This window comes from Gymnogyps californianus, chromosome 3, assembly GCF_018139145.2.
Source record: "Gymnogyps californianus isolate 813 chromosome 3, ASM1813914v2, whole genome shotgun sequence".
NCBI lineage: Eukaryota > Metazoa > Chordata > Aves > Accipitriformes > Cathartidae > Gymnogyps > Gymnogyps californianus.
Genome location: NC_059473.1, coordinates 91,448,701 through 91,462,197, shown reverse-complemented (window position 1 = coordinate 91,462,197; position 13,497 = coordinate 91,448,701). Strand labels below are relative to the sequence as shown.

Below are 13,497 nucleotides of genomic sequence, written 5' to 3'. Positions count from 1 at the left end.
TCTTATGAATGAGAACATATGTATTTCCTGACCTCCTGAAAAAAACCACCACCTTAGAGGATCATTTTGTCATAATGCAGCTTTCTCTCCCCCTAGTTAGATTTCATTGTTGAAAGGTGATCTTTGTTATTATATGGAAAAGATGACTACGAAAGAGATCTGACCGGAGGACACACCTGTCATGGACATTCCCCAGTATCCAACACTTTGAAATAACTAAGCACCAGCAAAGTAAAACGAATCAAAAACATTACCACATTACACGACAGTGAATTATAACTATATACACTTCAATGAAGCTAAACCATATGGGGTTTAGAACAGAATTCAAACAAGTATAAAGAGGTCAGAAGGGGATCTTTGTACAATCTAGACATCATAAATTTCAAATGGTGGAGAAGGTGCTTCTGTATTTCCAGCAGAAATTCCAGAAATTGAAAAAAAAAAAAAAAAAAAAAAATTTCTAGTAGTAATGCAGTTGTAAGAGGGCCTTCAATCAAAAAAAAAAAACCCCAAACAAACAAACAAAAGAGAGACAAGCAATATACAGGCTACAATAATTTACCAGTTACCAATAAAAGCTGTTTTTCTAAAAACTATTGTTAATTCCTCTCTGCAAACACACAACTGAGATTTTCTTTGCACCTTCTTTTACAGATCACCTTCAGTATTTTGTTTACTTGCTTTAGCTTCAGTCAAGGACAAAGTACGACTCCACATCCAAATATGAACAGAGCTTATTCTCCAATTTCAGCACAGTATTAGGATTTATTTACCATAACCTATTTTTTAATAAGTTATCATGAAAATAGGTAGACACTTAGAAAAACAAACAAAAAAACCCACACCAAAAACTCCCCACACAACTCACCTATATTCCATCGTCTATGTTTTGCATCATCAAACTGCTGCCTCAAAACTAGGAAATCTATGACATCTGGCATATCATGGTACCTAATTACAACAGAACACGCAACTATTAAGCAATAAAACAGCAAAAGCATAAAGTAAAGCACTTACATAAAAAATTAACACTTTGAATTCAACATCTAAAAAGCAAAAGCTCAAGTCACGACATTAATGGTATCTTTTAACTTTCAACCTCTCCCCCTCCACCCCCTCGCAAGAAACCGCCCAAGTGGAATATAATACTGCTTTCCTTACTTCATGGTGAATGATCCTCCAGTTAGTTTACCCGTATCAGGGTCAAGAAAAGCTAGTTTAAGACAGCAGAGAGTAGGCAATCCCACTTCATACTTAATCCCAACTATTTTCATCAGCTCTTGCTCCTGGAATAAACAAAATGTTATGTACCACCACTGAAGTTAAGATGACTAGAATAACTTTCTAAAACATGAAAATATGGGTATACTGAAAAGACCAGACTTCTACCAGAACATGTCAAAAATCACGTATCTGAAATTTAGTCTTTCAAAACAAGCTATTATTTCACAATGTAACTTCTTTGAAAAAATATTTTGCTATGAAGTGTAACCACCTCATCTGCTCAAGCAGATGCAAAAAGAAGTACAGTTTAAGATCTGATTTCATTTGACTATTTATTAAGTAAACTTTTCCCCCTTATCTTAAAATATTAAGAGCACAACATTAGAAACATCTGTATCAACAATCTTCTTTCAGTTAGTTTCCAAACATTTTTTAATATTAAGATACAAACAAAAATGAAAAAGAAGTCATACCCGTAATTCCATTTTATGCCATGGTTGTTTCTTGGGATTAATACTATATATTTTGTTCTTCTTAGCCATTACAACGTAGGCTTCATGACCTTGTCGGAAATAGTAGACCTAAAAGTGAAATGTGACAGTTATCTATTTTCCTGCAAAAGTCACAGGTTCTCAAAAAATTAAGTGGTGGACAATTATAGCAGGTATCATAGAAACATTTACAGAAAAAGTAGGAAAGATTTAGAACACCATTTTCCCTATAAGCAAAATATCCTAAACTACACATATGAGACCAAAATGAAATCACTAACAAAAACATGTATTTATCATCGCGCTATAGAACAATTCAATGACACTAATCCACCCGATTATTCATCACTGTAGGACAGCCCTTAGATGACAATCAAGTATCACTAAATTCACTATCTGGCTAATCATATCTTTTTTGAACAAGAAATATATTCTTGAAGGAAAATTCAGCTGTTTGTTATTGTTCTGGTAAGATTTTGGTGTTTGCTTCCACACCACTGAACAAACAGCCTAACAAAGACATGAACAAACTGCAAATAGACATTTCAAGTGCTTATTAAAAATTTTCAAATCCTTCCACTATAAATTTCCATGGTTCAGACATCCAGAGCCTATTAGTTTTACTTGATCCTGTTGTATATGATACCATGTGGATGAATGTTTTTGTTATAAGCCATCACTGCAATGAAGTAGTAAGCTGAAAACCTTAAACATATATTTAAGGAATGTATCTGAAATGCGAAACAGAGGTTCCTCAAACTAATCAGAACAAAGATCTGATAAACAGCTGTATTCCAGGTATGATGCATTCCAAATAGAACAATCCTCTAAAAGTGCCCCAAGCCATAAACATGGGATTTCCATCAAGCAGGGTGAGGGAACAATAGCCTAAATGTAAAGGTCTAACACAATAAAAAAAGCAGAGTGAAAAGCCCTCAGTAAGTTTTAAAATACATTTATACAAATAAACACACTAATATTTGTATTTCCACATGCTTTCCAAAACTGTTGTATCATAAAACTTTATAAACAAGCGTCTGTCAAGTTTCTACATTAACAGTTACTGAACTTTCTTAATGTCACATGGTGGGTTTTTTGGGGTTTTGTGGGTTTTTTTTTTTTTCTTTTTTTTTTTTTTTTTAAATGGAGAAGGACTCAGCACCACAATCTTTTTAAACTCTTGTTTTTCAGAGTATTCAACATGCACAACATCCTTGTAGGGAAAAATCGCACAGTAGTTACAGAAGGCATGAAAGCAGTGAGAATCTCCTATGCACTGTCAGAATCTAACTGGCAGGAAAAGGAACAGAGGCTACTGAGAGACAGATCTAAAATAATGCCAATTTAAATTACAGTTTCAACTTTGTGACAATTGCTTCCCGTACCTTCCAGGAAATGAAAACAAAAAAATCCAATTAGTGGCACAGGCTACAAACGATTCCTCCTACACTTACTGTTTCTGTTAAACCTCTACATAAATTCAACCCACTGTTTACAGAAGCGAAACATTTTTATTTTGTAAATGGCTCTAAGCATTGCATCTTCTGTCAGAAGAACAAATTACAAAGATACCTGTGGAAAAAAGAATTTACGCCTTTTTCCAGGAAATTGTATTTTTAATCTTGATAAATTCCTGCTTCTGCACGTTTGTTGTAGTACCCAGATAAAACTGTTCTTTTTCGTGTTAATGGTAGAATACTACAACAAATATGCATTGTATTTCGATTATCAGACAGGCAAATTGCAGTCCCATCTCTCTGGTGTGTTTCCACTGTTCCTCAAGACACATGACAAAGGTCTGTAAATGGCAGTATTCAGAAAGGGAAAAGGGATGGTATGTGCTATTCTTATGCACTGAGTATAACTAAATATAGCGCTACTGTTTTTTCTTACTTGTTTGTACAGCTGTAAGAGAACGAATTTGAAATATCTCTCTTCCCAATCTTATAAAACATACCAACCATCCACCCAAATGTTCAAAGGCCCCATGAGACCTCTTCTCATCATATTTCTCTAATTAAACCGATCTTTTATTTCTGTGGATCTCAAAAGCAACTTTCTAGACGAATAGCTTCTTCTCACATCTTAAGCAAATCTGGGGAGGGCAAGTATCAGAGATGGAATTTTAGACAGAGCAGCTTGATTACAAACGTACTCTCTATTGGTGCAACTACTCCTACTTTCTAGGCACAGGACAGGAAATTTTCTGTTCACCAATATAAACCATTTTTCAGCAAAAGGATACAGCCTACTTAGATATTCCTAGTACACACTGCACATGCTATTCAGCAGGTGCCAAACCAAACAGACCAGTTTATCTTACTAAACCGATACGATGTTGAAGTCTCCTGAGTAATATGGTACAGATAAATCCTTGGCTGCTTCAGTGTATCCAGATGGTATCGGGCACCAAATATATTTATTTGGACTTCATCTTTTGAACAGCAGTCTCCAAAACATACTTGCTGGAGGGTATAAATACATAAGCATTTTCTCCAGTTGCAGCTCTCAACTTGAAGTGCTCCTTCCCTCCCTCACTAGCAATGCCAATATAATTTTTGCATAGCTGTGCTGTGAACTAACATCAGTGAAGCGATCCAGTAAAAACAATACTGCTTGCACATGCAACCTCTGCTCCTGATGCAGTTTCTAAGGTGGTGCCTACAAACAGCTCTAGCTCAGGACCAAAGTTAATCAACTTTGCCACCATGTCAACTATTTCTCCAACTGCATTCTGAAGGTGTGAGCTATACAAGAACTCTGTTTAGTGCCTCAGAAACACGCCACTCCCTGAAGAGCCAAGAGACTACACGTTACGGCATAAGCCAGCTATTTCCTCTTATTTTAACCTAGGGGGCGTTTAGGAAACATGCACAGACTCTGGTTTTCAAGACTGCCTTCTATCTGATACTACTTATTCATACAATTCACTGTAATGTTCACATGCTATATATTCCAAAGTAGAAACTGGTGGGTGTCCTTTTGCTACTGTATTTTGAGACATCTGGGCCATGTTTACAAAGTGTTTACAGTCTAGTTCATATAAACTACACATATACAAAACTTCTCTTATGGTTTTCTGTTGTAAGAGACCAGCAGAAGTTTTCTGGTATCAGAAACACAAGTGAAAAGGACAATATCAGAGGTTCTTCTTCGGAATAAATGAATCTAAAAACACAAAACAAAACACAAAAAACCACGCTCCCCCCAGAGGTTTAATTCCTGGTTTTTACTTCAAGTCCCAAACTGAAGTTTTCCAAACAACTTAAATTTGTATTTGATTTCCTACCTATTCTTCAGCATACAAGATGCTCTACAACTAAAGACTAGTTTCACTAGATAAAGCATCTCACACAGCTTGTATACACATGCCATAAGGAAATTAACACACTGAACACAGTACAAGAAGGAATGTTACTGCAACAGCATGGAATAAAAAAGTCAAAGCAACATTGTGCAGAATATTTTTTAAGTATGGGAAAAACTAAAGGAAGCGAAAGCAAATTTTAGCCAGATCAAAGAATGTTTTGAAGAAAAGCCAAAATATTCTGATAATAAATCTCTGGAAAAAATGCACAGATGAAAATAAAAAAAAAGGCAAAAACAAGCTGAAAGAAGCAAGAACATAGAGGGAAAAACTACAATACCTCATCTCCCATCTGTGGCACAAACGGGCACCGACGAGGGATGGTGTCTGTAATCCATGCTGAAGGCAGCCATTCTTCCAGTGTCAAACCATTTTCTGCCAGAACTCCTACAGCCAGCCTCTGAAGAAAATGCACACAGAACATTAATATGAATAAACTACCATTTGGGGAAGCAGTGTGTTCGGGTTTAACCCCAGCCAGAAACTAAGCACCAGGCAGCCACTCACCCCTCCCTGCTCCCAGTGGGATGGGGAAGAGAATTGGAAAAAAAGGTAAAACTCATGCATTGAGACAAGAACAGTTGAATAACTAAAGTAAAATAAAATATAATACTAACAATAATAATAATAATAAAAAAATATAATAATAATAATGAAAAGGAATATAACAGAAAAAGAAAAAAAAAAAGAAATAAAACTCAAGGGGGAAAAAAAAACCCAAACCAGTGATGCACAATGCAATTGCTTATCACCTGCTGACCGATGCCTGAGCAGCAATCCACCCCTCCTGGCCAACTCCCCCCTGTTTATATACTGAGCCCGACATTCTATGGTATGGAATATCCCTTTGGCTAGTTCGGGTCAGCTGCCCTGGCTATGCTCCCTCCCAGCTTCTTGCACACCTGCTTGCTGGCAGAGCACGGGAAACTGAAAAATCTTTAACTTAGGATAAGCACTACTTAGCAACAACTAAAACATCAGTATGTTATCAACAGTATTCTCACACTAAATCTAAAACACACTGTACCAGCTACTTAGAAGAAAATTAACTGTACCCCAGCCAAAACCAGGACACCTTGTATTTTGGGAAGTGTTCTATTAAAATCAACTGCCATTTCTTAAGTATATTTAATGTAAAAAGGGAATTATTGCCAGTGTGAAGATAAATCTTACTTAACTGCTTACAGTAACACCAAGACCAAAAATGTTAATAATCTGAAAAACTAAGTGGGTTTTTAATGTTTTTTTTAGTTTGTTGGTTTTGGGGGTGATGGTGGGGCTCTTCTAACAAAGACCGAATTTATTAACACTCTAGTAACTACGTCTCATGCCCAAAAAGATACAACTGAAATACGCCATTCTCTTTAACCAAATTCACACAGTTGCCTTGGCCCGTAAGATACTACAACTATACAGCTGCCTCCAATGAAGGAACCCCACAAAATGAGGAGGAGGAGATTAACAAACATGAACAGAGGTAAAAGCATGCGGAAATGACCCGGATCAGGTACATCCACGTTACCTACTGGCATATTTCCTATAATGTGCTGTGGAACTACATTTTCAGATTGTATGTCCACATCATGTATTTGTAAGTAACGGAGCTCACTGCAGTTGCTGGTCCTAGGTGCATACTGCATGTCTGTATCCAATAAGCCAGATAGAGCAGGTTTTTGTACAACCATTCAAGCCAGGTTGCTTTGAAACTATTAACAGAATCTTGTGCACGTACAGAAAGAAGCAACGCTGGATGGTTGCAGAGAAATCCACTCCATATAGCCACTAGTGGAAGACACTGCATCCCCAGAGTGCAAATGGGATACTCCAAGTGTAACTCCATTGTACAAATTCAAATGTGGTTTCACCACGATGAGAATGGCTTTGAGTGCACCACTGAAGCACCGGTGGGTACCACAGGAAAAAGTATACACACAGTTAAAAACAAACAAACAAAAAAAATCAAAACAGAACCTCTCCATTGCAATAAATCAGACATAGAAGCACCTTGTGGATTTTGAGCTTCAAGCACGTTTGTCTTGTGAAAAAATGATGCACTGCGTCAGAGCAAAGTCTGTCTAACTCATTAGTGAATTATGGGAAGATAGTAAGAAATAGCCTTTAAACAGAAAATCTTCCCGTGTTATAACTTCACACATTAATCATCAGTTTAAGACCCTCTGCAAGCCAAGCCTGAACTCAGTTAATCATCAGGAAGATACTAGTCCCAGTGAATTTGTCTAATCATTTCTGAAACTCTACTAAATCCTTTAGTAACTAGTTCTACAACCTGATTACATGCTCACGTGGTTTGGGGGTTTTGTTTGCTTTCAGGGGGTGGGGGTGGAATGGGCTCTTTTTTGAGCTTCATGTCTGTGTCCTTGGGTGTTACATCTCACTGTAACAAAATAAGGAAGGAAATCATTCTGCATTTATTCATTTCTAAACCACTCATAGTTTTATAAAAGCTTTTTTATTGTATCTCCTCCAAACTCTCTCCCTTCTAAGAGTCAGCCTCTTTGTGTCTGCCCCAAAGAAAAAATATTCTGTACCCTTTGATCTTCCTGCGTGCTCCTTTCTTGCCCTTCCTCACCGCTGTATCATTTTTTAGATTGATTTTTGGTGGAGGGGGATTAGAAATGTAAGCATCATTCAAGATCTCGACAGCCCATGCATTAATAGAGAAGAATGACATTCTTTCTCTCCTCTGTTCCTAATTCCTAAGACTCTGTGCCTGGCTACAAAGATGGTCAAAAATTCTTTCCTCAATGGAAAGCCCTGATTTTAATTCCGGTTCAGGAATCAGGAAGAACTTTCTACCAGTAAGAACTGTGAGCTCTCTGCCCAGTAAAGAGGTAGAATCTCCATCACAAGAAACTTCAAAGACAAACACCTGTCAGGAACAACAGGTATAATTAATCCTACCTAGGGGCAGAGGGAAGAGGGATGATTTTCTGATACTCCTTCCAGCTGAATATTTTCTTGTGATTCAAGAAAGGAGCAGGTCATCTTTAAAAATCTGAAATATCTAAGTCTGATATTTTTGGAATCAAAGACCTCCTGCATCTTGATAACTGGGACTAAAATGGATGCAAGATTCCCAAAACTCTCAGTTCAGCTTTAATCTAAGTGGAAATACTAGGCTGTCAGCCAGTCTTACCTTTTACAATAAAAAGCTATACTAGAGGTTTCATTAAAAAAAAAAACAAATCACCATCTATTTTCCTGATCTTGTATCTTCTGGTTTCAGACTGTGTAAATACCAAGATACTGTTAGTACAACACCGCAACCAATGACTGTGTACAATAAACAAAAAGTAGCCTAATCAAAGAGTAAAGACCACCACCTAACATCCTGCACATCGTACCAAAGATTCACAGTAAAGCTGATACTATGCCAACCTGTATATTAAAACAGCTGTTCTGTCAGTCTACCTTCTAATGAGGGCCGAAATGCTGAAATAATGATCTTAAGGAATGCTGAGGACTCCTAATCTTATAAATAAACAAAATACAGTTATTTAGTTACTTAGATGACACAGTTGGTTTCCTTGGCTATTGCAAAAATAGAAGCTACGAGCTTATGAAAGCAATTAGCAGCTACCTCACTTCTGGTCTCTGCAAAGAAAGAATGAAGAAACAAAGTTTTCTGATCTAACAATTAAATACAAAACAATCCCCTAAAAAACACACTGAAAATAACAAAAGTCACTGAAAATTTCCATGTACTGATCTAAACTGGAAAGACATAGTTATATCAGAAAGCAAACAAAGCACAAAGAGACAACAACAGAACCCTGATCGAGTGAAATTCCCCTTGACAGAAGTACAGTGGCAAGCATAATGCAAATATCATACATTGTTGAATTGACAGAAAAAAATGACATGATTGTGCAGACCTAAAAGAAGTTGCAATTAAGTGGGGAGACAGTCAGTACAGCTGACAAAATACAGGCGCATGTTATACCAATACATCCACAGAAAGGAAGTTTCTGGTCTGAGAAAAGACGGTGTTAAGGACATTAAAAGTGTTCCTGAAGTGAAACACATCATATTTAGAAAGCGTATCATTACAGCAATCTATCATTTGACTTACAAGAGTCAGTAATTATCATTTATTATCAGTAAAAATCATGATGTGTTTTCAAATTAGACAATATTAAGTTGTATATGTGTGTTGGGTTTGTGTGGTGGGGGTTTTGGTTGCGAGGGAGGGGCTACAGGGGTAGCTCCTGTGAGAAGCTGCTAGAAGCTTCCCGGGCTCCAACTCGGACCCACCTCTGGCCAAGGCCGAGCCCATCAGCAACGGTGGTAGCGCCTCTGTGACGGCATATTTAAGAAGGGGAAAAAAAGACTGCTAAAAAAGAGCTGCAGAGAAGAGAGGAGTGGGATGTGAGAGAAACAACCATTCAGACACCGAGGTCAGTGAAGAAGGCGAGGGAGGAGGTGTGCCAGAGCAGAGATTCCCCTGCAGCCCGTGGTGAGATGGCAGGCTGTCCTCCTGCAGCCCATGGAGGTAACAGTGGAGCAGAGATTCCCCTGCAGCCCGTGGAGGACCCCACGCCGGAGCAGGTGGCTGGGCCCGGAGAAGGCCGTGACTCCGTGGGAAAGCCCACGCTGGAGCAGTTCGTGGAGGACTGCAGCCTGTGGAAAGGACTTGTGTTGGAGAAGCTCGTGGAGGGCTGACCCCTGTGAGAGGGACCCCATGCTGGAGCAGGGGAAGAGTGTGAGGAGTCCTCCCCCTGAGGAGGAAGGAGCGGTAGACACAGCATATGATGAACTAACTGCAACCCCCATTCCCCGTCCCCCTGTGCCACTGAGGGGGAGGAGGTAGAGGAATCGGGAGCAAAGCTGAGCCTGGGCAGAAGGGAGGCGTGGGGGGAAGGTGTGTTTTTAAGATATGGTTCTATTTTCTCATTATCCTACTCTGAGTTGACTGGTAACAAATTAAATTGATTTCTTTTTTTCCTCAAGTCCAGCCTGGTGTTTTGCCTGTGACCATAACTGGTGAGTGATTTTTCCCCATCCTTGTCTCGACTCAGGAGCCTTTTGTTCATGTTCTCCTTCCCATCCCGCCGGGGCAGGAGGAGTGAGCGAGTGGCTGCGTGGTGCTTTGTTGCCAGCTGGGCCTAAACCATGACAATATGTAACTGAATAGTTCATCTAATTCTTTCTAAGACAGTAGGAGTGAGCATCCTGTAATATACAAAGAACATCTAACCTTTTGTTTTCTCTCTTTGGGTTTCCTCTTCTTTGGTGATGTTGATGGTCCATCTTTCTCCTCAATCCCTTTTTTCCTTTCCTTTTTAATTTGCTTCTTTTGTTTTTCAGGTCCTTCTTCATCCTCAGAACTACTTTCTGCTTTCTTTGTTTTAATTTTAGGAATTTTCTTTGGTGGTTGCAAATTGATTCCTGCATCTGCCGTCCAGTCAGAATAATCACTAGAGTAGTCACTATGTATGATATACCAAAGAAAAAAAGGAAATTAAAAAACAAAAGTTAAAAAGTAATTCAGAGTGCATTGGATTATATAATATAACCTAATACAAGATTACAGTTAACAGTCTGGATAACTACAATATTTTAATAGTTAAAACCAGTGACTAAAACCCTATACTCTATCTACAATTTAAATGGTAGTGAACCAAAAGCCTTGAGGTCATTCAGTCTTGCAAGAAGCTTAACTTCCAGCATCACTAGAAGTAAATCCACTCTTTACTTGGTCAATTCAAGATGATACATGTTAATGTCTGGATATTGTTCTCAGGACTTCTGGTTTTGAATAGCTCTGAACAAAAGTTAACAAAAAAAAAATCTGCTAAAGAAACAAAGGATGGGTTGAAACTACCTCAATCTTTGCTCTCTAATTTCAAACCAAGGGTCAGCAGAGGCAGTCACACAGCTCAGACTAACAGTCATAGGAAACTGCTACCACTTGCCTGAAGCGTGTGTGTGCCTACAGAAAATTACCTTCCTGCAAAACCAATCGGAAACAATTCCGCTTCTGGCAAACAAGGATGAAATCTTCCCCAAATTTTAGTTAGCAATATAGCTGAATATGAAATCCTGAATGTTTTAAGTTCTTTTTCATCTTTTCTTCTAAATGTGCACAAGTTTTAGTTATTACTCATTAACTGTTTACAGAGAAGACTATTTAAAATTTATCAGCAGGACTTTTCTCTGTAAGGTATACTGTCACTTACCTAGAACTGCCATCACTGTGCCATGCTCTTTCATCATCTTCTGATGTTCCACCACTGGCAACAACTACTTCCCCTTCCTAACAAGGGCAGAGGGGGGGGGCAGGCACAGAGGAGGAGGCAGGGAAAAAGAAAGCATTTTCTTTGGAACTCAAAAAAGTTGTAAAACATGACAATACGACTAAGACTCCTCTAGGCTTTAGATGTGTTATAAACATATAGCATTATAAAGGCTTTATGTTGTTAAAAAGGCATTTTAGTTTGCAGACAGTTACTTTACTTTAATGGACTTAATTAAATGAAAAGAAGTAAGAAAGTATCTATGCCTGGACAGACACACAGTGTAGAGCAACATTTTTTTTTTTAAACACATAGCCAGTGGAGACCTGAGTGCTTCTCAATCTCTGTTCAAAAAGGTTAGCTTACCGTTTTGAAAATTATTTCCAGTTCTTTTAACGTAGTATTTCCACATCTTTTCAATTAATAACAAACAAAAACCCAGTACGAACTTTATATACTCTTATTACTCATTTCTCTACTGTAGCTACAGAAGCACAGAATGGTTGAGGCTGGAAGGGACCTCTGGAGGTCGTATTATCCAACCTCCCTGTTCAAGCAGGGCCACCTAGAGCCGGTGGCCATACTGCTAGGCCATATGGGCCATACTGATTAGGCTTACAAATATAGGGAAGATTTAACATTGCACACATATACTTTGCAAAATGCCCTTACAAATGAGCATTTCTCCCTTTTGTCAATTACTTTTTAGTCAAAACTAAACACATACAACAGCATGTGAAAACCTAATACATCATCATTTTTCAAAGAGGTGAAAGAAAACGCACAACAAAAAATGTAACCTGAGTTTCCACTAGAAACAACATTTAATTAGCTGAAGCAGGAGCTTAACGAGTAGAAACGGAATATATAAGATTGCCTCATGAATAAGGATCTTACATCTGAAGAACTGTGTCCATTTTCTAACTCTTCAGCAGGTCTTGCAGTTGTAGTTTCTTCTACTGCGTATCTCGTACGGTAGTTGTGCTGATTAGCTTGCTGTTTTCTTGAGTCGCTAGTGTCTAGTAAATGATCATGACAATGGTTCTGTGAAGACATGAAAGTCAAAATACACCATTTTTGAATATACATTTTATTAATACATAGCATTTTCTTTAACAATTGTATTCCAGGAAGCAACTTTTGCAGTAGCAAAAAGATACAAGTTTCAACATCACAAAATTCAGAACAGGCCACAAGTCCAAAACTAAAGAGCTGCTGAAGAAAACACTCCGCATGCATAGTTGAATATAAGCACCAAGCAGTTCAGTATATTCTGAAAATAATTAAAATTTCTTCCCAGATATAACAGAAAATTTTTATTTTTAATTATTAAAACTCTTCATTCTCTACAAGGTACACATCAGTTAACTACTGATAGGCTGCTAAGAGCTCCTAACAGCTCAAAATTACACTAAAAATGGTCATCAGATGAAAGGTGAGTCGTACGGAGAACTCCAGAGCGTGTTACTTTGCAACTGAGGGGTCAGATCTGTTAGAAGAGACACCCATACAGTAATACATCCCTTAGCACACAGAGATGACTGTTAGCAAGTAAAGCCCTTTAAATGGTACAATGATGCATGGAAGAGTTCAAATGAATGAGTCAGTTGGAAAGAATCTGAGTTCTTATGAAGCTCAGAAGAATGAAATAAGGCTGTAATTAAGAAACAATTCATGCTCCAGAATAGAGAGATTTTGTTCCTCCTGTAGAATATACATAATGCAAACGCTTGCTCTCAACACGAAGTATGTAATCTTGTGTTAGTCCCCAACCCCTGGCAAAAAATCAACAGCTACAATCTCAATTTCAAGAGTTTTGTGCTAATTTTTTTGGCATGCATATTTGAACTTCAACCTAGCTCAGACCCAATGAAATAGTTTCTGGACACATTCCTAGATGCCACAAACGGAGGTACACTTCCCCAGTGCTCTCTTTCTTCCATAAAGGAAACCTCAGGTATCTATTAGGTGCTGATATGGTTGAAAAAACAGTCCCAGAGATGAAGAAAGCAGAACCGGAGCAAACCACAGAAAGGTACTAATATCAGAGCCTTTTAGTAGGGCAGACTGCTTGTACCTATTCCTCTTGGATTTTTTTCTTTTGTAGGAAAGAGGAGATCTTTCCTGTCATGTATGATGAAAGTTGGTTCACGAG

General features: G+C 38.1%; 1 protein-coding gene across 1 annotated transcript in view; it reads right to left on the bottom strand.

Moving 5' to 3' along the window:
* Positions 1-13,497, bottom strand: part of PHIP (pleckstrin homology domain interacting protein) — a 118,749-nt gene that overhangs the window by 22,500 nt on the left and 82,752 nt on the right. Inside the window, exons 21-27 of the mRNA XM_050895190.1 lie at positions 12,240-12,386; positions 11,286-11,362; positions 10,304-10,535; positions 5,366-5,485; positions 1,701-1,808; positions 1,165-1,289; positions 872-954 (exon numbers count right to left, since the gene is read on the bottom strand). Of these exons, the coding sequence (XP_050751147.1) occupies positions 872-954; positions 1,165-1,289; positions 1,701-1,808; positions 5,366-5,485; positions 10,304-10,535; positions 11,286-11,362; positions 12,240-12,386 (892 nt within the window). The remainder of the gene's footprint in view (positions 1-871; positions 955-1,164; positions 1,290-1,700; positions 1,809-5,365; positions 5,486-10,303; positions 10,536-11,285; positions 11,363-12,239; positions 12,387-13,497) is intronic.